The 27,335-nt window shown below is 47.7% G+C and overlaps 1 protein-coding gene across 5 annotated transcripts in view; it reads left to right on the plus strand.

Moving 5' to 3' along the window:
• Nucleotides 1–24,433, plus strand: part of SLC39A14 (solute carrier family 39 member 14) — a 47,812-nt gene extending 23,379 nt beyond the window's left edge. For 2 of the 5 annotated variants that reach the window (XM_005657235.4, XM_084997602.1), the window contains exons 2-9: nt 7,911–8,188; nt 10,113–10,299; nt 11,356–11,525; nt 15,823–15,945; nt 16,748–16,936; nt 17,064–17,271; nt 18,248–18,432; nt 21,400–24,433. In XM_005657235.4, coding sequence (XP_005657292.2) covers nt 7,925–8,188; nt 10,113–10,299; nt 11,356–11,525; nt 15,823–15,945; nt 16,748–16,936; nt 17,064–17,271; nt 18,248–18,432; nt 21,400–21,546 — 1,473 coding nt within the window. In that variant the 5' untranslated portion in view covers nt 7,911–7,924 and the 3' untranslated portion in view covers nt 21,547–24,433. Of the gene's footprint in view, nt 1–7,910; nt 8,189–10,112; nt 10,300–11,355; nt 14,039–15,822; nt 15,946–16,747; nt 16,937–17,063; nt 17,272–18,247; nt 18,433–21,399 lie in introns of all 5 variants that reach the window. The other 3 variants (XM_001925697.6, XM_084997601.1, XM_021072999.2) reach the window with 2 other exon arrangements.
• Nucleotides 24,434–27,335: the final 2,902 nt, after the last annotated feature.

The raw sequence follows: 27,335 nt of genomic DNA on the forward strand, positions 1-27,335 counted from the left end.
TTCTTGCAGAATTATGTAAATGTTGTTGCATTTCTTCTGATACTAAATCTCACTATGGAAAAGATGAGGGCAGTATGAATTTTCTGCCACTTGAAAGAAGTTTTAGTATGTTTCACAATTTTTTTTTTTTTTTTAAGAAAAATTTTTTGGGGAAAAATTTCTTCTGAATGCCTGGAAAAGTCTTAAGTTCAGTTAACTGGGCAGTGTCTCAGCATTGAGCCTTCTGCATGAAATGTTTGTGGAGTACAGTGTATTATTTCAATCATCAGGTTCTGTTTTTCCTTTCATTTCAGGGAAATCGTGTGCTTTTAATCTTGGAACAAATCTTCTGTTCTAGTCTCGGTTCTCTCCTGCAGCAGCACCACTTATCCTGATGTTGGTATTGTGTCTTTTCCATCTGCAGTCACTATGGTTATCTCAAACTTTGTTTTGTCCGTATTTCTTTTTTTCTTTTCTTTTTACAGCTGTACCTTGGGTAAATGGAAGTTCCTGGGTCAGGGCTTGAATTGGAGCTGCAGCTGCAGCTGCAACCTGCAATGCCAGATCCTGGCCACTAAGTGAGGCTGGGGATAGAACCTGCATCCTCACAGAGATGGCGTTGGGTCCTTGACCTGCCACCATGGGAACCCCTTGTCAGTATTTCTGTATGAAATTACTGGCAAGATTTTGTTCTGTTCATTGTAATCTATGTGTTGGCTCTTCAGTGATGTTCTGTTCTTTTTCTGATAAGCGTGAGTCTCTCTCTCTCTTTTTTTTTTTTTTTCTTTCTTTTTAGAGCTGCACCTACAGTATATGGAAGTTTCCAGGCTAGGGGGTCTAATCAGAGCTGCAACTGCCAGCCTACACCACAGCTCACAGCAACGCTGGATCCCTGACCCACTGAGCGAGGCCAGGGATCAAACCCGTATCCTCATGGATACTAGACGGATTCGTTTCTGCTGCGCCACGATGGGAACTCCCCTGCATCTCTCTCCTTTTCTTTCTTTCTTTCTTTCTTTTTTTTTTTTTTTTTTTTTTTTTTTGCAGTGTCCTTTGGTTTTTCAGTCCCATCTTTGCGCCCTGAGTTTATTGCCAGAATATTCTGATTGGGTTATTCCACAGAGGGCGGCACTTGTGAGGAAGTGCTTTCTCTGGAGTGAGGGTTCCTTTGGGTTGACCTCTCTGTGTCTCGTGTGGTTGGCCTGCTGTTTCTTCTCATCGTGTTCATGCTGGTGCTGTTCAGCCCTGTTGGCTCTAAAATAAGACAGTGACTTTCTTCCCACCACATTGGGGCTTTCTTGTCCGCACACCAACAGTAGCAATGCTGATGAGGGCTGGGTATTGATGGCGTGTTCCCTGGAGCCTGAATGAGTGGGGAATGTGGAGACAGGGGTGAGACGGGGGTCTGCCCTCTGCTCTGGGACTTCGGTGGCGGCCCCTGTGGTGTGGTTCAGCCTGCGGACTGGGGAGATGCTCCATGCTGTCGGAGATGGGGAAGCTCTCTGCAATTGGAAGCTTTCCCTGACTGAATAGGTGGCCTTGGAGCCCGTATTTCCCTCAGAGAAATATTGCTCTTGTTCCCCTTCCACCTGTTTGTTTTCCAGCACCTTTTCCCACTACTTCCCGGTTGAGGAGGAAGAAGGCTTAGTGGCAGTTTGCCTCTCTCCAAACCTGGGGCGGGTGTAACCAGAACCCTCCCGGTTCTGTTCTCATCACCAGGGCTGAGAGGGAGGGAAGCCACCAGTGGTGCCACCTACATTCCCTTCCTTGGCTCTGGTTTGGAAGTTAGCATGTCCAGTTATGCCTGTTGCCTTGATGGCCTGCTGTTGGTGACTTTTTGGCGTGCTTTTTACCTTTTTTTTTTGTCTTTTTGCCTTTTCTAGGGCTACTCCCGCAGCATATGGAGGTTCCCAGGCTAGGGGTTGAATTGGAGCTGTAGCCACCAGCCTATGCCAGAGCCACAGCAATGCGGGATCTGAGCCGCCTCTGCAACCTACACCATAACTCACGGCAATGCCAGATCCTTAACCCACTGAGCAAGGGCAGGGATCGAACCCGCAACCTCATGGTTCCTAGTCGGGTTCGTTAACCACTGCACCATGATGGGAACTCCCGCCCCCCCCTTTTAAAAAAAAAAAAAAAACCTCCAAAGTTAGTTAAATACGGGAGGGAAAAATCATGATGCCATTTCAGTTTTCCATCTTAATTTGGAAATCTTTATTTTTATCTCATGTTTCAACATACTTCCCTCCCTTTCTTCCTTCCTTCCTTCCTTCCTTCCTTTCTTTCTATTTTTCTTTTTAGGGCCACACCCACACCATCTGGAGGTTCCCAGGCTAGGGGTCAAATCAGAGCTGTAGCTGCTGGCCTATACCACAGCCACAGCAACCTAGGATTCGAGCCCACATTGGTCTTTGACCTACACCACAGCTCACAGCAATGCCAGATCCTTAATCCACTGAGCAAGGCCAGGAATCAAACCTGCGTCCTCATGGATGCTAGTCAGATTCGTTTCTGCTGAGCCAGGGAACTCCAACATACTTTTCTTAATGCTCAACGCTCCGTGGGTTTGTTTTCCTCTTTCCAAAATAAGGGAGCAGACCAAGTGAGACCAGTGAGGTACTGCGTGTCCCTACCGGTTAGGCTTCTCCTAGTTACAGACCCAAGTCCCGGAAGACATGCCAGGCTTTTTGAGTCCTCAGGACCTCCACGTCCTCCCTGAGGCCTGGCTTTGTCTTCGGTCTGCAAGTTTCTAAGCTTTTTATATGCCCCTCCTGATGGCAGGCTCAGGCATGTGGCGCCCTTGGCTCACCATCTGCGTTTGTTTACCCCTCCCCCAATAGTTACCTCTCCGTGGGGAGTGTCCATAGGGGAGACACTCCTATTATTAGGCTGATGGATCACAGCCTAAGAATGGGTGGGTCGGGGGGCCAGAAAAAGTGCGCTGTCGACCTAGAGAGCGCCCCCAGGGGGTGGCGGCCGCCTTGAGGTTAGTTGGGTCACTAATGCTCAGATCCTCCATCTCAGGGGATGACCTGAGGCCACAGGTACCTCAGAGACCCCCTGCTGTCTGTCCCCAAGAGAAATATTAAAGATTGTGATGCCTGTTTTTATATCCTTTGGATTTCAGGTGGGGAGGAGACGGTTGAGGGGAAAAGCTTAAGATGATTTACTAAGGCTGGTCACTGGTGGGGCCAGGGACTCTGGGAGCCATCACTCCCGTCACTGTAGCCTCCCTCTTTTCTCCTGCCCCCCGTCCCGGTCTTTCTTTGGTGTGGACCACCACCACCTTCTCGGTTTTAACTAAAGTGCTTTACAGAAACCCTGTTCTGACCGCCCTCGCATGGACTGCTGCCTGTCGGCCTGCCGCTGACCCAGGATCCCACCCAAAGAGGTGGAGGCTTACAGTCCACTGTGCTCCCACACGGCCCAGCCTCGAGGGGGCGTGGGGTGGGCTGGAGTAGGTCTGGTTACAAGCACAGCCTTTACCCATTTCCTGTGGCTTCCAGTTGGCCTTGGAGACGGCTGTGCTTTAGCCAAGTTTGACTCTAGGGCATTTGATCTTATCTCCCGTGTTCCATTCCTCGGCCCAGAGGAATCTGAGAGGAAGCGAGGTGGGCTCCCCGGACAGCTTGCACTCAGGGAAGGGGTGGGTGTTTGGAGGTGCAGCAACTCCCAGGCCCCTCGGGTCTGTTGCCTATACTGCTCACATCGGCGTCCAGCCTCTGGACCCCGCACCACAGCAGGGTCACTGCTCTGTCATCCCAAAGAAGTAAATGTTCGCTTCTCTCTGAGACAGGGGGTGGCCATGGAAAAACTGTGGCACAGTAAGTACAGTAGCTGAGTGTGTCCACGGGACAGAAGGGTCACTTGCAGGATGAGGTGCTTTTGGACCAAGCGAAGGGACAACGGGTGGGAAGGACCTGGGTCTGCTGGGCCCCAGGAGGGTACCAGAGCAGGCCTCTCTCTCCAGCCACCTCTCATGCCCCGGAGAGGGTTGGGTCTGGCGCCTGGAAGACAGACCTAAGGCACTAAAATAATTTACTTCTTTGAACCTGAGCCAAGTGAACAAAAGGGTGGAGAGACTCCAGTGTCTCTTCAGTGAGGGAGCCTGGTCCTTGGAGCTAGCAGCACACTCGAGCCTTTGTCTTGCTCTGGCTTGTGCTTAGTGCCCGGCCCCACACTCCTCTTACTCCTCCTAGAAGGAAGGTAGCCTTGAGGGCCACCGGCTCAGCTCCCCAGGGGAACAGCCCACCCAGGGCCCCATTTCCACGGCTTCCTCCATGCAGCTGGGGCCTTGCCGCAAGGACCCTGTCCAGCCTCACCATCCGGCTGCACCCAGGAGCTGTATGTGTTTGCTTCCTCTCCTTTTTTTTTTCCTCCAAAGACGCTCTTTGAAACTTTTTTTCCTCTAAGAATAACTTAAATCTCCATCGGAGCAGAAAGCTCCCCTTTCTTATCTGCCAGAAGGCCAGGGTCACTTGGATTTGAAGTGTCTTTAGTGACTCCAGGATCCCTGAACCAGAACTTAAACCACCTTCCAGTTGTTTCTAGACTTTCCTTTGTCTTGGGGGTGGGGGGGTGTTCGTGACTGGAGGGTGGGCCTGGCAGGAGGGCCCTTCCCTGGCAGAGGGGCCAGGGGCCCCCGCCCCGGATCAGAGAAGAACCAGCACTAGTAGGTACTTATCTTGATGTGAATGCCCATCCATGTGAAGCTCTAGGTACCGTGGGTGTCTCCCCCTTGAAATGTTTTTGTGTGTCTGTTTCTCAGTGTAAATGAGAAGGAGTGGGGACAACTGTTGAAGTCTGTAGAGGCAGACCTGGGTTTTCCCCTGCACAGGTCCTCAGAGTATCTTAAGCCTTGACAGATTGAGGTGCTTGTGGGGTTGCTAGAAATTGGGGAAGATCCGCCCAAAGACAGGTGCCTCTCCCAGGGACCCAGGATGTGTATGTTTGTTTCCCCACACAGTGGGGACAGTGGTTAAGATTGCCCTGACTTTTGGAGTTCCCGTCATGGCTCAGTGGTTAATGAATCTGACTAGGAACCATAGGGTTGTGGGTTCGATTCCTGGCCTCGCTTAGTGGGTTAAGGCTCCAGTGTTGCCGTGAGCTGGGGTGTAGGTCGCAGACGCGGCTCGGATCTGGTGTTGCTGTGGCTCTGGCATAGGCCGGCAGCTACAGCTCTGATTAGACCCCCTTGCCTGGGAACCTCCACATGCCGCAGGTGCGGCCCTAGAAAAGACCAAAAAAAAAAAAAAAAAAAAAAAAAAAAAAAGAGTGCCCTGACTTTAGTGTTATTCAGACCTGGCTTCTGTTGATGAAGAGCTGGATTTCTGGCTTCACTGCTCTGCTTGCTGACCGTGGGTTTCCTCATCTGTTAAATAAGGCTAAGCATCCCACCTGCTCTTAAAGGAAATCGGTGAACGTCAAGCGCTTCAGCAAAGTCCGGGCTGCTGGCTGCTATCATCATCATCTCTTTGGCTCCCCTTTTCTAAACCCATACGATAACAACCCTCCTCCCCTTCGTTTTGACAGTGCAGCACACGCCTTAGATACATTTCGGTGTGGTCCGGCAAAGAACAGCTTTCTTTGTACAGTGGGGTTTAGTTGTCGTGGACCAAGATCCACCCTGCTCACTGTAATTTAACTTGTTTGATGCCGGGTGGAGCTTTGAGAGTTAATAGTCTCAAAGTAACACTTCTATAAACTATCGTTTTGGCTGATGCCTATTCCATCCATTTGTGTGGATTCATTGAAGAATGCTGGTTTCTGTCCCCGGATTCTGTGTGTGTTCCATGTGTGGAACCTAAAGCCTGGGATATCCCAGGTTTGCTTGTGGTTGGGAACCTGTGTGCTGTGTGTGCTGCAGGCCTGGAGTAAAGTAAAGCCGGCCACTGGGTATTCCTGCTGGTTTCACTGGCAGCTTAATATCTGGACTGAGAGGGAGTCAAAGTGGAGGGGCCCTGGCAATTAATTAGGTCTTAAAATAATCATAGCCACTTTTTTTTTTTTTTTAATATGTCTCATGTCTTTTTAGGGCTATACCCGCAGCATATGGAGGTTCCCAGAATAGGGGTCTAATTGGAGCTGCAGCTGCTGATCTACAACACAGCTCATGGCAGTGCTGAACCCTTAACCCACTGAGCAAGGCCAGGGATCGAACCTGCATCTTCATGGTTACTAGTTGGATTCATTTCTGCTGCGCCACAACGGGAACTCCTCGAGTTTTTTCTTGTGTCTAAGTCCCTTGCCAAAGCCCGTGTCATTAAACATTCACAGTAGTCCAGTGAGGTGGGTACTGGTTTCACAGATTAGAAAACTGAGGTATGGAGGGAAGACTACGTAAGTTGGCCACGGTCACTTCTGGGAAGCAGCGGTGTGGAAATGCAAGCCAGGTCTTTCTGACATGAAGGCCATGGTATGCTACATCACAGCTCTGGGTGATTCTAGAATGTTGACTCTGGTTAAATAACTTGCCCAAGATCACACAGCTGGTAAATGGCAGAGTCCGGATGTCAACAAGCCTACTCCTGACCCCTCTGCTCTGGTTCCTCTGTTCCCAGCAAAGGCGGGAAGGTGGAATGATCCACACGGGGCCTTGAGCCAGAGCCCTGGGGGCCTGGGGAGACCTGGGAATCGGTGCTGCGCCCAGGTTGTTTATTTCACAAATTAAATTATAACCATACCAAGGGAAATGATTAACAAAAGAAAAATCACCCAGGACTGCTACTATAAGCTTTCATTTTTCTCTGTTCCTTCTCAGTTCTTAACTGTTTTACACAATTGTTCTGCTTCTTTATTTAACATTAAACTCACGGTTTTCCTTTTTATATCTGCATGAGTTATCAAATTGATAGAATTCACTTGACTGCAACACATCTTTCTGCCTGTACATAGCCTTTTTATTTTTGGATTGCCGCTATTGGTATAGATTCTGGAAGTAGGATTACTAAAGGATTTAAATATATTATCATATAATTTTTTAAGAGTCATATTATTTATGGAAGTATCTTATCCTGTTGTTTAATCTCACTAACATTTGATTTTATGTCTTTTTTAAAAATTTGGTTTTTGTAAGTTCCCGCTGTGGCTTAAGGATCTGGCGTTGTCACATCTGGAGCTCGATTTGATCCCTGGCTTGGGAATTTGCATATGCTGAGACTGTGGCCAAAAAAAAAAGTGTTTTGTATGCAGAGCTTCCCAGGCTAGGGATCAAACCTGCACCACAGCATCGACAATTGCCTGATCCTTAACCCACTGTACCACCAAGGAACTCCTAAATTTGCATTCTTAACAAATCAGAGAGACTAAGTATTTTTTCCTACCCATTTAGGCAGGATAGAAATAACTCTTTGGCAAATTTGACGGCGTCTGATTTTTCCCATGTATTTTTCCCACCTTCTTCTAGTTGTGGTTTATTTTTTAAAATTTTTGTTTGGAGAATTTCAAACATATGAAAGTAGATAGATTAGTATAATTAATTTCCATCTACTTGGTTCCACCAGTTACCACCTCCTGCCCAATCTTGTCTCATCTGTACTCTAATGCAAATACCCTCTCCTTTGTTATTTTGAAGTAAATCCCAAGTAAGCTGTTTCATCCATGATGATTTCAACATCTCTAAAAAGATAAGTAAGGACTTGAAAAGTGTAAGCACATGGTTTTTCTGCTTTTTTTTCTTTATAAATTTAGTCAAACCTGCTAAATTTGTCCTTTTATCTTTTTAAATTCTGTTTCAAACGAAGAATGTTTCTCAGAAGCTAAGCAGAGGCATTAGAGAAGGGGTGAAGAGTCCGCTCCCATACTGACTGGGTTCCAAGTCTAAGGAGGGACTGCTCCTGTTTGGAATGTGACTGGGCCTGGCCTGGTTGCCTGTGGACACAAGGGTGGGTCTCTAAACCTTGCCCTCATCTGGCTTTTTGCTCTTCCAGGTTCACCTGTCACCATGAAGCCGCTGCACCCAGCTCTCCCTCACCGCTTCCTGCTGACTCTACTCAGCATATGCATAGCTGTTCCCGAGGCGCGCGCTCTGTCCACCGGGATGCCTGCCATCAGCGCAGCCTCTTTCCTGCAGGACCTCATGCACCGTTACGGGGAAGGTGACAGCCTCAGCCTGCAGCAGCTCAAGACCCTGCTCAACCGCCTCAATGTGGGAGTGAGCCGGGCCAACATCTCCCAGTCTGTGCAAGAACAGAGGAACCTCTCAACGGTAAGGCTCCCAGCCCTGCCCAGCCCTGTCTCTGCATTCTTGAGGTTCACAGTCTAGGTGGGGACAGGCAGGCCTTGATGACAGAGCAGAGAGGCCACTCTCTCCCCGTTGCCTGGATCAGCTGGTGTGAGTCTCCACCAGCACCTCCAGCCTCTTCCGTGGGTGTACTGAAGTCCTTGGCAAAGGGCAGCCACGAAGTAGAGGTTCTCAGCCCTCTAGACCCTTCCTCAGAGCTATACGGAGATCTCCTGGAACAGCCAGTCAGCAGGGGCTCCCAGGCCAGCTAGTGTTTCTGGGGGAGTTTCTACAAAGCCCTTTGCCTACTCTCCCAGGTGAGCCTGGAGGCGCAGATGGAAAAATCACCATGTCCTGTGTATACTGAGATTCTGAGTGTCCCACAGCAAGCCCTGGAGGGACCCAGGATTAAGACTTGGGGCTTTTAGGAGTTCCTGTTGTGGCTCAGTGGTTAACGAATCTAACTAGGAACCATGAGGTTGCGGGTTAAATCCCTACCCTTGCTTAGCGGGTTAAGGATCCGGCGTTGCTGTGAGCTGTGGTATAGGCCAGTGGCAACAGCTCTGATTGGACCCCTAGCCTGGGAACCTCCATATGCCGCAGGTGAGGACCTAAAAAGACCCAAAAAAAAAAAAAAAGGACTTGGGGCTTTTGGCATCTGGTTCTTTGTTCTTCATTCCAGTTACCTTGGCTAGTCAGAGTCAGAGGCCCTGTTTGTGACAGCCAAACAGAAGTCATCCAGGAGGAACGTCTTTATATATATCTCTGCTTTGCTCCCTGGGCTGAGTGTTGTGAGAAATAGAGAAAAATGAGTCATGTTTGGGGAGTTGACCATCAAGATGGGGAGCTCAACCACCAAAAACAAAGTTAGCTGCCGTGGGTTGGACAGTCATGGTAGGATTCAGAAATGAGAGAAGAGGGTGAGTGTGCTCTAGGTGGTCATGGAACCTTTGCAGGTGAGGTGCCCTGGAACTTCGCCTTGAAGGAGAGCAGAGTTCGGAATGGCCAGGAGTGAGGGACCGTGTGCCATGGATACAGAACCACAGGGGTGTGAGTTGGGGGCGGGGCTGGTCAGCCAGACCTCAGGACACCTGGTGCAGCAGCAGGATCTTGGGGTCACTGAGTCCAGCCTCCAGCTCTGTAGGGCCAGAAACTCTCACTGGTCAGCACTCCCAAAGGGCTGGCTCTCTTAGAGACAGACCCACATAAACCCTCACTCGGCTAGACTGATGTGTTAAGCATATAATTACAAGTGAAATGGCAGTGTTTCACAGGACCAGTATGTGAGCTCCACTTAGCTGATGCCTCCCAAGTGGACCCAGGGCTCTCGTCCGCGGGCCAGCCCACACTTGCTCCGTGGCAGGTCTTGAGTCTTGCGATCTCCCCTCCTTCCTTCCCTAATCTGTGCCAGCACATTCTGCAGCCTGGGGACAGCACTGTGTGTCGGTCAAGGAGACTACTGTTCCCCTTAGATGCCTGTGCTCAATTACTAAAGAGAAGTATCTGAAATCTGCATTTTACAATAATAGCTCCCTGGGCTGTGCGATGCGGAGCCAGATTTGGTATCTGGATGAGGCCGTATCTTCAGGTATGCAAATAGAGGCATGTTTTCCAGCAACCACACCCTGGTCATAATGATTGGAATTCAGTTGTTCCCAGAACTTCTGGGTAGCCATTTACAGATGGCCGTGTGAAAGGTATGTGTGGATGGCTGGTCCCAAAGATTACTTATCAGTTTTTCAAGTTTAGGTAGGGACCACTTTGCTCTCAACCTTGGAAATTAGTTTGCAGAGTCCATGAAATCGGGACAGTTCCATCTTGTTTTCCCTCTTGGAAGGCTCGTCAGGGGCCAGGCATGTGACTTGGGTCCTAAGAGACTTTTTGCCCCCTGTCCCCCAATTGGTTTCAGTGCTTCAGTTCTGGAGACCTCTTCGCTGCCCACAACCTCAGCGACCATTCTCGAATTAGAGGACCTGAGTTCCAGGAGTTCTGCCCCACCATCCTCCAGCAGCTCGATTCCCAGGCCTGCTCCTCTAAGAACCAAGAGAACGAGGAGAACAAGAAGACGGAAGAGGGGAGGCCCAGCTCAGTTGAAGGTGAGCCGGGGATGGGAAGGCAGGGCCTGGCGTCCGTGCCTATCTGCACGAGGACCGCTGGGCTGATCAGATAGAGCTGCCCGCTGAATGTTTAACTGGTTACCTTCGTCTTATCATCATCGGGAAGGGTGAGTTGGAATAATGAATGTGCCGGTATCTCGCGCTTACAAGACCAGTCAGCGCGTTGCCAAACTGGGCAGCGTGGCTGGTGCTTTTGGAACAGCCTGGAGGTGCTCTTTCTCACCCCTCTTCCATTTGGGTTTTCATTAAAACACAAGAGGACCAGAGTTCTCCTTGTGGCTCAAACCCAACTAGTATCCATCCATGAGGATGCAGGTTTGATCCCTGGCCCCACTCGGTGGCTTAAGGATCCGGTGTTGCCGTGAGCTGTGGTGTAGGTTGCATTCGAGGCTCAGTCCTCCTTGGCTGTGGCTGTGGCTGTGGTGTAGGCCAGCAGCTGAAGCTCTGATTTGGACCCCTAGCCTGGGAGCCTCCATATGCCACAGATGCAGCCTGCAAAGAAAAATAAAAATTAAAAAAAAAAGATCTACAAGGGGGCCAACACCTTGGCTTCTCAATTTAGCATTTAAGGCCTTTGACAGTCTGCCCACTTCATCCTTCTCCCCTGCCTGCTGCTCCAGCCACAGTGGACTCCTGGGATCTGCATGCACCCGGTTCCCTCGGGCCTGGATCACCCTTGTGAAATCCTGTCCTGCTGCTGCGAGCTGTCCCAACACTGGGTACCTTGCATGTGGCACCTATGTCATGCCCCCTCATCATTTCCCGCTATCGTTATTTAACTCCTATGGTCTTTAGCCTTTCACCTTGTCACCTGCCTCTCCATCGAAAAGGTAAGCTCCTTTTGGATGGCGTCTTTGGCGTGTTTTTTTAGGCTTCACAGCACCTAGCAAGAGACGGACTTGACACACCTTTACCAATGGGTGACGGATCTCTGTCTGCCCCGATCACCCCGAGTTCACAGTAAGCTGCCCCCGGCAGCAGGCACACCCTCACCCCTAGTAATGGAGGCCCTCGTCTCTTCTTGTTCCTCCACAGTGTGGGGCTTTGGTTTCCTCAGTGTCTCACTGATTAACCTGGCCTCTCTCCTGGGAGTCCTCGTCCTGCCGTGCACAGAGAAAGCATTTTTCAGCCGTGTGCTCACTTACTTCATCGCCCTGTCCATTGGAACGCTGCTCTCTAATGCGCTCTTCCAGCTCATCCCAGAGGTGCAGTAGAATAGAACCCTGCGCGTCCTCTCTCCCCGGGGCGCCCCCGCCCCCACCCTGTGCTCAAAGGCACCTGACAGCTGCCACCTGAAACATTAACCTTTCCCTCATGTCAAGGGACGCCAATGACTTCTGCCTCTGGATCTCAAGGGCTCCTTTCGTTCCTGGGGCACCAGGTTTGCCTCTGGCCTCTTCAGGGGATGTCAGGTGCAAGGTGCTTAGCATTTGCCCCCTGTCTCGGGGACCTCAGCCTCCTTCCTCCGTCAATGCCTGTTCTAAGCCCCAGTGGCAGGGTTCAGAGGGAAAGCTGCACGGTGGTGGCTGTCCCTGCCCTTGGTCCTATGGACCCCTCTCTGTTCTAAGAAGCCGCTGTGGCAGTACTCAGGTGTGGCCACCAGGAGATTGTCCACCTCCAGTGAGGTGAAAGGAAAGAGGTTACCAACTGCAAAGCTGAATTGGCCTGAGAAGTACGTACTCCTTTTTTTTAAGCAGGACATAATCCATAGTGGAGGAGCCAAACACAGAATGAAGACTGCTGAACAAGGGAGTTCCCTTCATAGCTCAGCAGTTAACGAACCTGACTAGTATCCATGAGGTTGTGGATTCGATATCTGGCCTCAGTCGGGGTTAAGGATCCGGCCTTGCCGTGTGCTGTGGAATAGGTTGCAGATGCAGCTCGAAATCCTGTGTGGCTGTGGTGTAGGGGGGCAGCTATAACTCCAATTTGACCCCTAGCCTGGGAACTTCCATATGCTGCAGGTGCGGCCCTAAAATAGCAAAAAAAAAAAAAAAAAAGAGAAAGAAAAAGAAAAAAAGACTGCTGAACAAAAAAAAGCAAAATTAAAATTGCAAAATAAAGGAAAGGGACCCATGGTTCTAAAGACCTTGCATCTTGACTTTGACCTGATGAGACTGACTTCCTGGTGCCCTTCCTTGACTGTTATGAAATGTTGGTTAATTTTGTTTTTTTAATTGTAACCAATGAGGAGCTAAAAAAAAAAAGACCCAAAGTGACAGTCTGCCCACCTGTCAGCTCAGGTGGGTGACGTGTGGGCCTCTTTTGGGAATGACAGCAGCCACCTTCCATAAAGAGCCTGTGTTGGCAGCTTCCCACGCCTGGCCTGCTCCCTCTTCATAAGGAGAGATGAGTCTGGTGTAAGGTGTGAATCTAGCAAGCACTTCTCAGGGCAGACCTCATCTTGGGCTATTTTTTTCAGCTCCAGAAATTAAATTTGTTAATTTTTTTTTTCCAAGAAATGGAAATGAAATGCTGTGTTGCCTGTTGAATGGGAATATAATGACAGTCCCCACTCTGCTCCCGGGCTTCCAGGAGAGGCCCAGGCCTGGATCACTTTGATCCTGCCTAGAGTGTGTGACTCTGGGAAATGGCAGAGGAAGTATTTTTTTGATGGAGTGGTCCTGGAACTCTGTTCTCTACACTGGAGCCCTCTCAGAGCAAATGGAAACAAACAAAACCTGAGCTATCATAAAGAGAATGAATTCTGGGGAGTTCCCATTGTGGCTCAGCGGGTTAACAACCTGACTAGTACCCATGAGGATGCGGGTTCAATCTCTGGCCTCACTCAGTGGGTTAAGGATTCGGCATTGCCACACACTGTGGTGTAGGTCACAGATGCAGCCCAGATACTGTGTTGCTGTGGCTGTGGTGTAGGGCCAGCAGGCTGCAGCTGACTCTACCCCTAGCACTGGGAACTTCCATATGCCATAGGAAAAGAAAACCCAAAAACCCATGAATCTTTAAAAAAAGAATGACTTCTGTGGCAGCAGACCTTGCTTGTCCTCTGTCTCTGCCCCGCACGTGTGACTGTTGTGTCTTGCACAGAGCAGCCCAGGTGCAGGGAGTGTCCCGAGTGCCTGCGTGGCTCAGGTCAGAGGTGCAGACAGGACGGCACAACAGACCAGTTCTTGCCTCACTCTCGTTTCCTCCAGAGAGCCTGCGAGTCCAAAGTCTGTCCGCTAGCCTCTGGCCGGGCACCCCACAGCAACCGCCCTGCTGGTCACAGCAGCTGGCAATGAGGACTCCACACCAGGCAGCAGGGGCAGGAGACACAGGGTTCCACGCCCACCTCGAGTTCCTCCCCATTTCTCCTGAACCGATTGATGGAAATTGCATCAGACTTGAATCACTAACAAATGTTCTGTTTCTCTCTCCCTCCCTGCTTGTCTCTGATTTTTCCTTTTTGTCTCCTTTGTTAATATCCACCCAAACCTTCCCCGTTTTTCCCACCCCCCCCCATCCTCTCCCTAAATGGTGGCTGCTGTCCCGCGGGGCATTGGCCCTTCCCCCTGTCCCGGGTGGGGCTGGCTCTCCCCCAACGGCAGTGTGGGGGTACGGTCTCCTCTGCGTGACCGTCATCTCCCTCTGCTCCCTCATGGGGGCCAGCGTGGTGCCCTTCATGAAGAAGACTTTTTACAAGAGGCTGCTGCTCTACTTCATAGCTCTGGCGATTGGAACCCTCTACTCCAACGCCCTCTTCCAGCTCATCCCTGAGGTATGGCGAGCCAGGGCCCTCACACAGGAGCACGCCGTCTCCTGGGGGGAGGTCCTCCCTTCCTGGAAAGCGAGGCTAAGGCATAGGCACGAGCTGGGAGAGGCAGCAGAGAGTGGGTTTGAGAGCAGGTTCACCTCCCAGCTCCACCAGCCATAAGTTCTCTGACCTTGGGCAAGTCGCCTAAATTCTCTCTGCTTGAGGTCCGGCCCTCACACGCAAAATGGGACAGATGATGTCCTGAGGGTTCCGTGGGTCAATGTTGGTAACAAGATGGGTACCTAGTAAACGCTTACTGTTGGGTGAAGAGAGGTCGTGTAGTTAGATCGTGGTTTGGCTCCCAGTTCTGGGCTTTTGGCACACCAAAAAACGCCACATCAGCAGAGCCCATAGGTCTCAATTAAAAAGATCCCTTCTTCTCAGGCCAGCCTCACACATTGACAGCACCTTTGCCCTGTCTCCTGGGCTCACCAGGAAGCCCTCCCTAAGGGGGGGGCGGAGCAGTGCTCACAAGGTTTGGCAGGGCTTTGGAGGAGTTTCCGACCCTCGCTGTGGGTGGCCTGACTACCTGTGGGTGGGCCCAGACTAGTGGGAGGTGAAGCAGAAAGATGGCGCCCAGCACTCCTTAGAGCAGTTTGTTTTCCAAGATAGGGTTTTGGGTTTTGAGTTGATCCTTAGATCAACTCTGTGATGTCTAGAAAAAAGGAATGTTTTACCCATTTAATGGATGCAGAATCCAACCTGCACAGGAGCTCATATCCCAGGGCTTTGCGTGGAGAACTGATGGTTGCCTCTTCCTGCTCCACTTTTCCCTAGCATGATTTGACTTGCAGGGAAAGCCAGCCTGAATGTGTCATTTCTATTCTAGAACTTGACCTTTAATGTCTTAGAAAACTATACTCCGGGTCGAGATTGTGTTTTGTCCTTTTAAAATAGAAAAGAAAAACACAGAGCAGCCTAGAGTTCCTGGCACCAGTGGTCACTTTTATCTGTGACCCGTTCATGAGAGCACCGGTGGTCATTCAAGAGGCCCATTTCCTGTCAGGAAGCTGAGGAGCAGATCACCAGACACTCTCTCAAGGCACCCCCTCCCCCATGAGTCAGGAGCATAACTGAGAATGGAGTTCTCCTGATTTCTACTCCTCTTGCTTTCCAATTTCTTTTTTTTTTTTTTTTTCCCTCCCTAATAAGTGAAGTTCCCAGAGCTCAAAACAAAACCCCCCAAATTGACACATGCAGGAACACTGTCTGCTTTCTCGGCTTTGTGGTCACTGGGAGGTCTGCGGTCAGGAAGATGCTGCAATTGTACTGTTTAACTGGGGAAAGGATTTCCCATTTTAGATGGTGTAATTACACCATCTCCCTCTGTGTTTACAGGCAGATCAGCCAGGGATACTAGATAACGATGGAAATAAACACACGTGTCTTCTCCTTAAAGATGGGATCTGCCGGCCAAGTCTGCCCTTGTAGCAAAACAAAGCACCAGGAAAAATGAAGACAGAGTCCTTGTTAAAAGTAGAAAACCAAATCCGGGACTGTTCTTCCTGAGAGTAAAATTCCAAAGACAGCTGTCTATCTGCATCAGAAAGTGAGCTAGAGAGAACCAAGCAGGACTGGTGATGTGACATTAGGGAACCATCAGGAGTTAGATTATGCTGGAAAGCGATTGGGCAGAGTGGTCCCAACCTCTTCCTCTCCTAGACCCAAGGAAGTGGTTAAAGAGATGAGAAGGGACCAGTGAAGGTTTTCTATATTCTTAAATTCATTTTGTTTTCCCGGGTCCACAGGCTTTTGGTTTCAACCCAACGGAACGTGATTATGTCTCCAAGTCTGCAGTGGTGTTCGGGGGCTTTTATCTTTTCTTTTTCACAGAGAAGATCTTGAAGATGCTTCTTAAGCAGAAAAATGAGGTGAGCATCCACATCAGACACGTCGATGTATCTTGGTGGTGGTGTTACCTTAATACCACTCCAGTGAGCCTGCCTGGATTCACACCCCCAGGAGGTGTGAATTTCCTGAGGAGATACTCCACTTCACCTCAGGAGGGGATTAGCAGGGGCTGAGGGCGAACCAGAAACTAGATCTGGCCTTTGTGCCTTTTACGAGGCAGTATACCGCTTTTGTGTTAGTATAGGTTATTCCCTTCATAGAATTTTACACCTTTCATAGATGGGGTTTCACTGGGTAACTGGGTATGATATATGACCACAAAGAAATAGGACTGATTCTTTTTTTTCTTCTTCTTCTTCTTCTTTTCTTTTCTTTTTTTTTTTTTGGCTGCACCTGGGGCACGTAAGTTCCTAGGCCAGGTGTGGAACCCACGCTGCAGCAGTGATCCTTAACCACTAGGCTACCAGGGAACCCTGAAATAGGTCTGAGTATCGCAGTGTAGTTCCAAGTTATCTTTGGAGCTTGCCCTGTAGTTTTCCCCGAAACAATTGCTAGATGGAATGCTGTTAGCCATTGCAAGGAGCAACTTCAGCACTCTGCCTCCTGGTGGGAATGAGCGTTGGCCCTGAGGTCACAGCTCTGACATCCGTGCTGCGCCCGCCCCCCAGTCCCCTTGGCTTAGCTTTCTCCAACAGCTTGGCCTGGGTTTCTGTCCTGGTGCCTGCCTGTGTTTTCTGTGATGGTGGGAGTGAGGTCTTCCTGTTCAGTGAGTGGTTTGGGCGAGCATGGTGCTGACCTGGCCCCATCCTGCCGCCCCCCCAGCACCATCATGGACACAGCCATTACACCTCTGAGACGCTCCCTTCCCAGAAGGACCAGGAGGAGGGGGTGACGGAGAAGCTACAGAACGGGGATCTGGACCATATGATTCCTCAGCACTGCAGCAGCGAGCTGGACAGGAAGGCCCCTGTGCTAGACGAGAAGGTCATCGTGGGCTCCCTGTCTGTCCAGGTCAGTGGGCCATCTCTGGCTTGGCTGCCAGGCATCTTTCAGCGGTCCTGGCCTTGATGACTCTGGGCCATACTCTGAAGGTCCATCCTTTGACTTAAAAAGGCCGTGGGGCCGGGCTTTCTTGCAGGATCTGCAGGCTTCCCAGAGCGCCTGCTACTGGCTGAAGGGTATCCGCTACTCTGACATCGGCACGCTGGCCTGGATGATCACCCTGAGCGACGGCCTCCACAACTTCATTGACGGCCTGGCCATTGGTGCCTCCTTCACTGTGTCTGTCTTCCAAGGCATCAGCACCTCGGTGGCCATCCTCTGCGAGGAGTTCCCACACGAGCTAGGTAAGTGGGTGTGTGCCCGCCGTCCCCCCTCCCAGCGCCCAGCCCACTTCTTGTGCTGCCTCCGATACGGGCATGGACACCCTTCATGTGGCTGACTCCTCCCCCAACTGCAACACACTTATTATAATTAATATGTTCAATAATTATTGAATTTACAATTGAAAATTGATCATTGGAAATGACGGAGTTTTTACAGAGATTTGTTCCATTTGTTCCACTGCGCCCTGTATCCTGTAGCTCGGTTTCCTTACCTCTACCATGGGGTTAATTAGCGGTATCCACCCCACTGATTTGTCATGAAGGTGGAGGTTCCCAGGCTAGGGGTCGAATCGGAGCTGTAGCCGCCGGCCTACGCCAGAGTCACAGCAACGCGGGATCCGAGACACGTCTGCAACCTACACCACAGCTCACGGCAACGGCAGATTCTTAACCCACTGAGCAAGGGCAGGGATCGAACCCGAAACCTCATGGTTCCTAGTCAGATTTGTTAACCACTGCGCCACGACGGGAATTCCTCATATATCCTATTAATCCTCCAAAGTTTGAAATCTTGTGGCCAGAAGATGTGGAATGGCCAGGAGTTGGAATGTCCTTGGTTTTATCAGAGGGAGAGTGTACAACAGCCAGGGGTTTGGGGAGGTCATGTCCCGGTTTTGCCATTTATAGCTTTCCTAAAAGTGTCACTCATTGTGGTTTTAAGGAAGGAAGCTTTCTGTTTCACCTTCTGTCAAAAGAGAAATGAGGCCAACACAGTATGGTTTTCTCTTCTGAGACTCCCCTGCAGGTGTCTTCAGCCTTGAGGGTGGAGGCAAACGGGGCCTTGTCTTGTTGCTATGACCTCCACTCTGGGGCTGGCTGGATTTTTCATCCAGTCTCCACCCATGGTTTAAGCATGCTGTTCTCATCCAGTTCTGTGTCCCGGGGCCTAGCATGACTCTTCCATCCACTCCCTCCCCTCTGGTTCTCCCCGCCCTAGGAGACTTTGTCATCCTGCTCAACGCTGGCATGAGTATCCAGCAGGCTCTCTTCTTCAACTTCCTCTCTGCCTGCTGCTGTTACGTGGGTCTGGCCTTCGGCATCTTAGCCGGCAGCCACTTCTCTGCCAACTGGATCTTTGCACTGGCTGGAGGAATGTTCCTGTATATTTCTCTGGCTGATATGGTAAGTCTTCCATGGTTTATGCCTTGGCAAAACTGGATCAGGTTATTGAATTCATTGGCTGGTAGGACAGAGAATGAGCCATTAGTTAATTTCATTTGTTTTATTGAATGAAATATGATTGATTTACAGTGTTATGTTAGTTCCTGCTGTATAGCAAAGTGATTCAGTTATACATGTGTATATTCTTCATATTCTTTTCCTTATGATTCATTACAGGATATTGAATATAGTTCTCTGTGCTGTGTAGCAGGACCTTATTGCTTATTAGTTTGTTTTTAATACCAGCTTATTTTATTTTATATTATTTTATGTCTTTTCAGGGCTGCACCCGCGGCATATGGAAGTTCCCAGGCTAGGGGTCTAATCAGAGCTGTCGCTGCCAGCCTACGCCAGAGCCACAGCAACGCCAGACCTAAGCCAGGTCTGTGCCCTAAACCACAGCTCACAGAGACACCGAATCCTGAACCCACTGAGCGAGGCCAGGGATTGAACCTACGTCCTCATGGATGCTAGTCAGATTCATTTCCACTGAGCCATGAGGAGAACTTCAAATAACAGCTTTATGGAGGAATCCATTTATATACCACACAGTTTACCTCTTGAAAGTGTTCAGTGCTTTTTAAGGGAACATTAGTGGGGTGTTTATTTGTTTGTTTTTGGCCACACCCATGGCATAGGGAAGTTCTCAGGTCGGGGATCAAACCCTTGCCACAATAGTGACCTGAGCCACTGCAGTGACAGTGCCAAATCCATAGCCCACTAAACCACATGTTTTCACATGTCATTAAAGAAAATAACTTAACTCCAGGGTCCTTTAATATTGAATAGAAGGAGGCAGGGAGGGAAAGAAGGAAAGAAAATTACCTGTAATTACTCTTCCCTAAAACAACAACACTGGGGTTTGTTCTTTTTCCTCTCAGTACATTGTATTTGTTTTTAAATCTAATCACATGAAATATAAATTTTTTGGTTTTATTTTGCGTTTTACTTGATGTATCCAAAACATCTTTCATGTTGCATACTCTTTAAAAGCTTACCAAATACTACCTTTGACTGGTAGTATTATTTGGTGAGAGGATTTACCTTATCCACAACAAGAATTGCTAGCTCAGACGGGAGTATGGTTTGAGATTTTTTTTAATATGTATTGCCTAATTGCTTTCTAGAAGGACTTATCTTTTTTTTTTTTTTTTTTTGACTTTTTAGGGCCACACTTGCAGCATATGGAGGTTCCCAGGCTAGGGGTTGAATTGGAGCTGCAGCTGCTGGCCTACACTCAATATTTAATCCACTGAGGAAGGCCAGGGATTGAACCTGTGTCCTCTTGGATGCTAGTCAGATAGATTCATTTCTGCTGAGCCATGATGGGAACGTCTTTCCTTTTTTTCTTTTTTTTTTCCCTCTTTACATTATTAGCAGGTGTGTTGTTCTGTATTCTCTAATGTTTGGTATAGCCATTTAATTAGTTTTGAGTTTGTTAGTGAAATACCTGATCTGTTACACTTGGATAAGGTTGGTTTCCTTCCTTGTTTGTTGGTATGACATGTTCTTTGGCATATTTACATGTATTATTTCCCATATCCCTGGAAAGCAGTTTTGTGGGTTTGTTTGTTTTTGCCAAGCCTGCAGCCTGTGGAAGTTCCTGGGCCAGGGATCGAACCCAAGCCACAGCTGTAACCAGAACCACAGCAGTGACAAGGCCATTTCCTTAACTTGCCAAGCCCCAAGGCAACTTTGGAAAGTAGTATTTTTGATGAGATGATAAGAGTGCTGACCACAATGCCTTATCTTCAGCCCATAGAAACATCTTAGATTCTTTCCTCCTATGGGTGGCTCTCCCCAGGGTTAGGGTATTTTTTGCCACCTGCCTTCTTAGCCAACAGCAGGAAGCCTTGAGTCATTGTAGTGTTGTAGCTCCGTTGTCTGGCCCCTTACACATTTGCTCACTTTCCCAGACAAGTGACAGCATTCTGGTAGCAAAAAGACCTTTCAAGTGTTTTCAAAGATCACAGTAGGAGTTCTCTGATGGCACAGCAGGTTAAGTTTCCTGCATTGTCACTGCTGTGGCGCAGGTTTGATCCCTCTCCCAGAAACCTCCATATGCCACGTGTGTGGCACCCCTTAAAAAAAGATCACAGGAGTTTCTGCTATGGCACCGCAGGATAGGCAGCGTCTCTGGAGCACTGGGACACAGGTTCGATCCTTGGTCTGGCACAGTGGGTTAAAGGATCCAGAAATTGCTGCAGCGTTGGTTGCAAATGTGGCTCAGACCTGATCCCTGGCCAGTGCCATGCTGCAGGGCAGCCAAAAAAGAAAAAAGCAGGGTGGTGGGAATATAACAATAGGGAGTTCCCTGGTGGCCTAGTGGTTCAGACACTGGTGCTTTCACTGCTGCTGCTCAAGGTCAACCCCTGGTCTGGGCACCGAGATCCTGCATCAAGCCACTGCATGCCCTGGCCTAAATAAATACATAAGATCACCATAATAATTTTAATCAAAGTGATTATTTTTAGCCAGCGTCTAAACACATCCTGGGCTACAGGCGTATATACTTGGTCTTACCTCCCTAGTTGTAAACTAGAGGGTACCACCTTGGAGAAAGACTACTCCATTTAAGCAGTAGAGATCATTGCTGTTGATTTTCTTTGTAAACCAATGCTATATTTTATATATATATATATATATATCTTATGTATTAAAAATAATAACTTAAAACTAATAACTAATATTAGTTGTAACTTATGACCAATAACTAATAAAATAATGAAAAATAAAGTTAAAAATAATGAAATAAATGAAACAATAACCAATAATAACTAGTAGTAATAACTAATTGTTGTATTGCTATTACGATAGTACTATAACAATACATATGATAACAGTTATTTGATAACCTATACTACCGAACTGACCTGCACTTAAAGGTTAAGAAAGGAACTGCAGCTGTCGTGTTTTTTCTCTCCTCAGTTCCCTGAGATGAACGAGGTCTGCCAAGAGGATGAAAGGAAGGGCAGTATCTTGGTCCCCTTTGTCATCCAGAACCTGGGCCTCTTGACTGGTTTCACCATCATGGTGGTCCTCACTATGTATTCAGGACAGATCCAGATCGGGTAGGGCCCGGCCAGGAGCTGGCAGGATTGGAAGTCTGGCCCTTGGCTGCCTGATCCCTGCCTGAGGACTCCTCATCCGTGAAGCACCTCGGAAGAGGCAGTTCTCTTAAAAACTGTGACACGGACTGTATTCCTGCATTCGAACGTCGGCTGTCTTGAAAATGCTCTCTCCTAAGAGTAAGCTGCCCTGGTAACCGGCCTCTAGGTAGTGCCTCTGTCCTTTCCCTCTTCTTTCTCAGAGTGATTCTGGAACCGAATGCAGCCTCAACGACAAGCCTAACTTTTTTCTCTGGTCCCCCTGGCCTCTTTCTCTTCCAGCCAGCACAGAGACATTTGAATCCTTTGCCCCACAATGCAATAAGATAACCGAGGGTCATAACTAGGTTAGAAAGATCAGGAGGTGAACCAATCATTTGGGGCCCATCAATCTAAATGTGTATCGCGGGTCTCCTGATGACCTGGTTTTAAGTGAATTTGCCTATTTTTACAGAAAAGGTACGAAAAGACAGGAATCTCTCGTTTTTCCAAAGTCTGCTCAGTTCCCTATTCTGTCGAAGAGACCTGAAAGTTGGAAATGGCCGGAGGAGAGGCAAGGCTTGTCCCTACCAGGACGCGGGGTGTTGACTCTGTGACCCTACCTGGTGTTTGGTGACCCTCCAGATGAGCCGGCATGGAGGTTCTTCTTTCAGGTGGACACTGACAGGCTGGGGGACAGAGGACTGACTTGTGAGCAGTCAGTGGGTTTTGTTGTGATGGCCCCCACCCCCAGCTCCTGAGAGCCTTTGCTGCGGCCTCCCTGGAAGCACATTCTAAAGCACAGTCACGATGCTCTTGATAGAGGGGAGCCCGCACACATTTACCTCCCCTCGTCAACTCTTCTGCCGCCAAGTGGCGAGTTGACACTTGCTTTAGAATTGCACTGAGCCTGATGCTCTTCTAAACCAGGGTCTTCAAAAAACCGAGTCAGTGCAAGCAACACGTAGGATTTGTTCATTCCGTGCACAGCAGTGTGAGTCCTAGAACTCGAAGTCTTCGGCCTGGATGGGGGGGCACCCCCAGTGTTGAAGGACCAGAGGCCCTACTGGTTATGCTTCACTGCCTTAGGCGACCCCCCCTCCCTCCCCCTAAACAAGGAAGGGTGAGTCCTGTATTGAGTTGAATACGAATTGCTCAAACTCTCTTCAGAAAACTGATCGACAGACTTGTGTGTGTGTGAGACGGTCGGCCCGCCGCCAGCACTGTGGAGCCCTCTCCTCAGGGCTCTGGCTGCAAGGGGAGCTAACCTCCAGGTTCACTAGGTGAATTGCTTTATTATTATCATATTGATAATGTGAGATTCCGTGGCCACTCTGGGGAGCCGACCTCTCCAGAAGCCTTCCTCAGTGGTGCCCACAGTTGCAGCCCAGGGGCTGTGTTCACAAACTGACCCTACACATGACTGACCGGCCGGGGTCGTCGCCACCACCCATTCGTTTTTCAGTTCTTGCCAGGCACACTTTCCACCCTACAATAATTAAAAGCAGCATCTACTCCCCCCACCCCCATCCCCACTCTCCTGTGGGAAATGTCCCCCAAACCAGGAATATTCTTCAAAAGAACATGAGTGGGAAAACTGCCAGTGATGCTTTATTAGTATTTCTCATCTTGCCTGATGTCTTTGATAGATTTGAGAATGGGCGGATGAAGGCAAACTCAGTTCTCAAGATTCTAGATGAACTATCAGGACGGACTCCCTAAGTAGGATGCTGGTCCAGTTTTTACCAAAGAAACAATTCCGTGAATGTTGGAACCTAACTTTTTTTTTTTTTTTTTTATATTACCATTATGATATCATTACTGTGTTAAAAGCGAGTCTTTGTCTTTTCTGTTGTACTTTTTTCAAATTGCTTTCAGGAGCTAGCTGGAAATAACGTTTTATAAAGACTTGAGAAGATTTTGCTTCCCTTCATTCACATCGATGTATTAAATTTCTAATTTTAGCATCGCCTATAGATCTGTCATTCCTTCCAAATGCCGTTATTCTTGGAGTAGAATCCTAAGGAAGAGTTAGTGGGTTCTAGGTTTAGACGAAGAGCTAAAAAATGTAGTCTTTAACACATTAAAAAATAAAATATGAAGTAGTAGGGTGCTTTCCCATCTACATTAACCCCTTTCCTTTCAGAGACAGCTGCCTTGAGGGAAGTTCTCTTCAAACTGCAGTAGGTCCAGGGGCCAGTCCTAGTTGGAGCTGAGGAGGGGTGATTATGTGCTGACCTTGGCCATGGATTGAAAGTGTGGCAATTTCTTTTTTGACTTTTAAGTGTTGGATTTGCTGTTTTAAGCATTTGTACATACATATGAGAAGTCTGAGGAGTAGCGAGTTCTGGGGACCTTTTCACCCCCGGCATTAGCATCTTCAACTTCTCTTGCCCACGTTGACCTGGCCCTGGCCCCTATTAAGGATAACGAGGAATGATGTGTCAGGTGCAGGGGCAGGGATTCTGCTGCTTCTCACCCTCACCCTGGCTTGCAGGTTGTTCCTGCCCCAAAGGTATTTTTGTGTCTAGTGTTAGCTTGGGTCTTTCCTTCACTGGTCCTTCACCCTGGGTTTTAAAAAAGAAGGCTTCTCTCTTCTGATGTTTTTAGTTAAGTCCTCTTCCACATAGTCATATGGAAATGGTAATATGTTGGAAGTCTGCTTAAAAAAACAAAAAGTTGTCTGATTTTTGAAGAGGGAGGTTAGGTTTTTATCATTCAAATTTCCTTCTATGGTTCTGTAATTCCATCACAGTATTTTTTTAAAATGACTCAGGTGTTATGAGGATAAATTAGAAGAGAAAATAAGTTATGTGGACTGTAAATGTTTTTATTTAAGATTCTATTAAATAAAGCTATATTCTGTAACTGTCCAATCTCAAGTGTAATCTTTTGCAATACCGTGAGTGTGATGAAGACTGTTCAACACAAGGTGGCAGTGGTAGCTCACTACTTATAAAGCTTTGTTTTACTGGCCTAGCCTACATTTGGAGAGAGGTTTTTTCCCCCCCTTTTCTTTTTCGGCCACTCTGAGGCATATGGAGTTCACAGGGCAGGGATCAGATCCAAGCCAAAGTTGCAACCTACACTGCAGCTGCAGCAATACTGGATCCTTTAACCCAATGTCCTGGGCCGGGGATCAAACCTGCATCCTGGCACTGCAGAGCAGCCGCCAATCCTGTTGTGTCAGTACAGGAACTCCTAGAGAGAGGATTTTAGGAGGAGCTTCAGATAGCATCACATGCCCACTTTAAAATGATTAATATATCTTTTAATGGAACCTGTGACTTCATCAGTAATCAAAGAACTGTGGTGTGTCCCAAGGAGAACTTAGCGTCACACTGTTTTCACTTGTATAAATCCATGGTTTCAAACTTTAAATGTATATTTGGTTCATTTAAACCCTATCTCTGGTATGTCTTACAGGGGAAAGTCCTATCCTGAGACTTAAAATTCTCAGCCTGCCCTTGTCCCAATTTATTCAAAGGGCTAGGCATCTGTTATTGATACTAAAAATGAGGAGTACGGTAAAATAATTGATGCCATCTTATTGCTATGTACATTGGAGATTCTCAAATGCCTATTGCTCTGTACTTCTTTGGGGTTTGTTTGGTTTGGGTTTTTTTTTTTTTTGGTGTAATTGTCTTTCTCAGAATACAGATCTTTTGTCTCTTTGGGTAGGTTTATTCCTAAGTATTTTATTCTTTTTGATGTGATAGTAGATGGGATTGTTTCCCTGATTTCTCTTTCTGATCCTTCATTGTTAGTGTATAGAAATGCAGTCAATTTCTGTGTATTAGTTTTGTATCCTGTGACTTTGCCAAGTTCACTGATGAGCTCTAACAGTTTTTCTGGTAGCGTCTTGAGGATTCTCTAGGTATAGTATCATGTATCTGCAAATAGTGATAGTTTTACTTCTTCCTTTCCAATTTGGATTCCTTTTATCTCTTTTCCTTCTCTGAGTGCTGTGGCTAGGACTTCCAAAACTACGTTGAAGAGTAGTGGCGAGAGCGGACATCCTTGTCTTGTTCCTGATCTCAGTGGGAATTCTTTCAGCTTTTCCCGTTGAGAATGATGTTAGCTGTGGGTTTGTCATATATGGCCTTGATTATGTTGAGGTAGTTTCACTCTATGCCCACTTTTTGATGCATTTTTATCAGAAATGGGTGTTGGATTTTGTCAAAGGCTTTTTCTGCGTCTGTTGCGAGGATCATATGGGTTTTATTCTTCAGTTTGTTTATGTGGTGTATCACACTGATTGCTTTGCGGATATTGAAGAATCCTTACATCCCTGGGATAAATCCCACTTGATCATGATGTACAATCCTTTTAATGTATTGTTGGATTCAGCTTGCAAGTATTTTGTTGAGGATTTTTGCATCTATGTTCATTAGTGAAATTGGCCTGTAATTTTCTTTTTTTGTGGTATCTTTGTCTGATTTTGGTATGAGGGTGATGGTGGCCTCATAGAATGAGTTTGGGAGTGTCCCTTCCTCTGCAGTTTTTTGGAATAGGTTCAGAAGGAGAGGTGTTAGCTCTTCTCTAAATGTTTGATAGAATTCGCCTGTGAAGCCATCTGGTCCTGGACTTTTGTTGGAAGTTTTTTAATCACAGTTTCAATATCAGTACTTGTGATTGGTCCATTCATCTTTTCTATTTCATCTTGGTTTAGTCTTTTTTTTTTGTCTTTTTTTGTCTTTTCTAGGGCCACACCCTCGGCATATGGAGGTTCCCGGGCTAGGAGTCCAATTGGAGCTACAGCTCACGGCCTACATCACAGCCAGAACAATGCAGGATCTGAGCCGTGTCTGTGACCTACACCACAGCTCACAGCAACACCAGATCCTTAACCCACTGAGCGAGGCCAGGGATGGAACCTGCAACCTCATGGTTCCTAGTTGGACTTGTTAACCACTGAGCCACAACGGGAACTCCATCTTCGTTTAGTCTTGGAAGACTGTACTTTTCTAAGAATTTGTCCATTTCTTCTAGGTTGTCCATTTTATTGGCGTATAGTTGCATGCAGTAGTCTCTTATGATCCTTTGTATTTCTGTGATGTCCATTGTAACTTCTCCTTTTTCATTTCTAATTTTATTGATTCGAATCCTCTTTTTTTTTCTTGATGAGTCTGGCTAAGGGTTGACCTTTTTTGTTGATCTTTTCAAAGAAAACCAGCTTTTAGTTTCATTGATCTTTTCTATTATTTTCTTTGTTTCTATTTCATTTATTTCTTCTCTGATCTTTATAATTTCTTTCCTTCTGAGAACTTTAGGTCTTGTCTGTTCTCTCTGTCTAGCTGCTTTTGATGTAAAGTTAGGTTGTTTATTTGAGCTTTTTCTTGTTTCCTGAGGTGGGCTTGTATTGCTATAAACTTTCCTCTTAGAACTGCTTTTGTTGCATCCCATAGGTTTTGGCTTGTTGTATCTTTGTTGCCATTTGCTTCTAGGGTTTGTTTTTGGTTTGTTTGGGGCTTTTTGTTGCTTTTTTTTGTTTGTTTTTTTGGCTTCTGGGTATTTTTTAATTTCCTCTTTGATTTCTTCAGTAATCCATTGGTTGTTTAGTAGCATGTTTAGTTTCCATGTGTTTGTGTTTTTTGCAGTTTCTTGTTGATTTCCAGTTGTATAGCATTGTGGTTGGAAAAGATGCTTGATAACGACTTTTTTCTTTCCTTCCCCCCCCCCCCCCCCCCCGCTTTTTAGGGCCACACCTGTAGCATATGGAGGTTCCCAGGCTAGGGGTTGAATCAGAGCTACAGCTGCTGGCCTTTGCCACAGCCA

Source organism: Sus scrofa, chromosome 14, assembly GCF_054392235.1.
Source record: "Sus scrofa isolate SSC_HxYL_T2T_F1_AM1 chromosome 14, Sscrofa_HxYL_maternal_Yorkshire_Landrace_v2.0, whole genome shotgun sequence".
Taxonomy (NCBI): Eukaryota; Metazoa; Chordata; class Mammalia; order Artiodactyla; family Suidae; genus Sus; species Sus scrofa.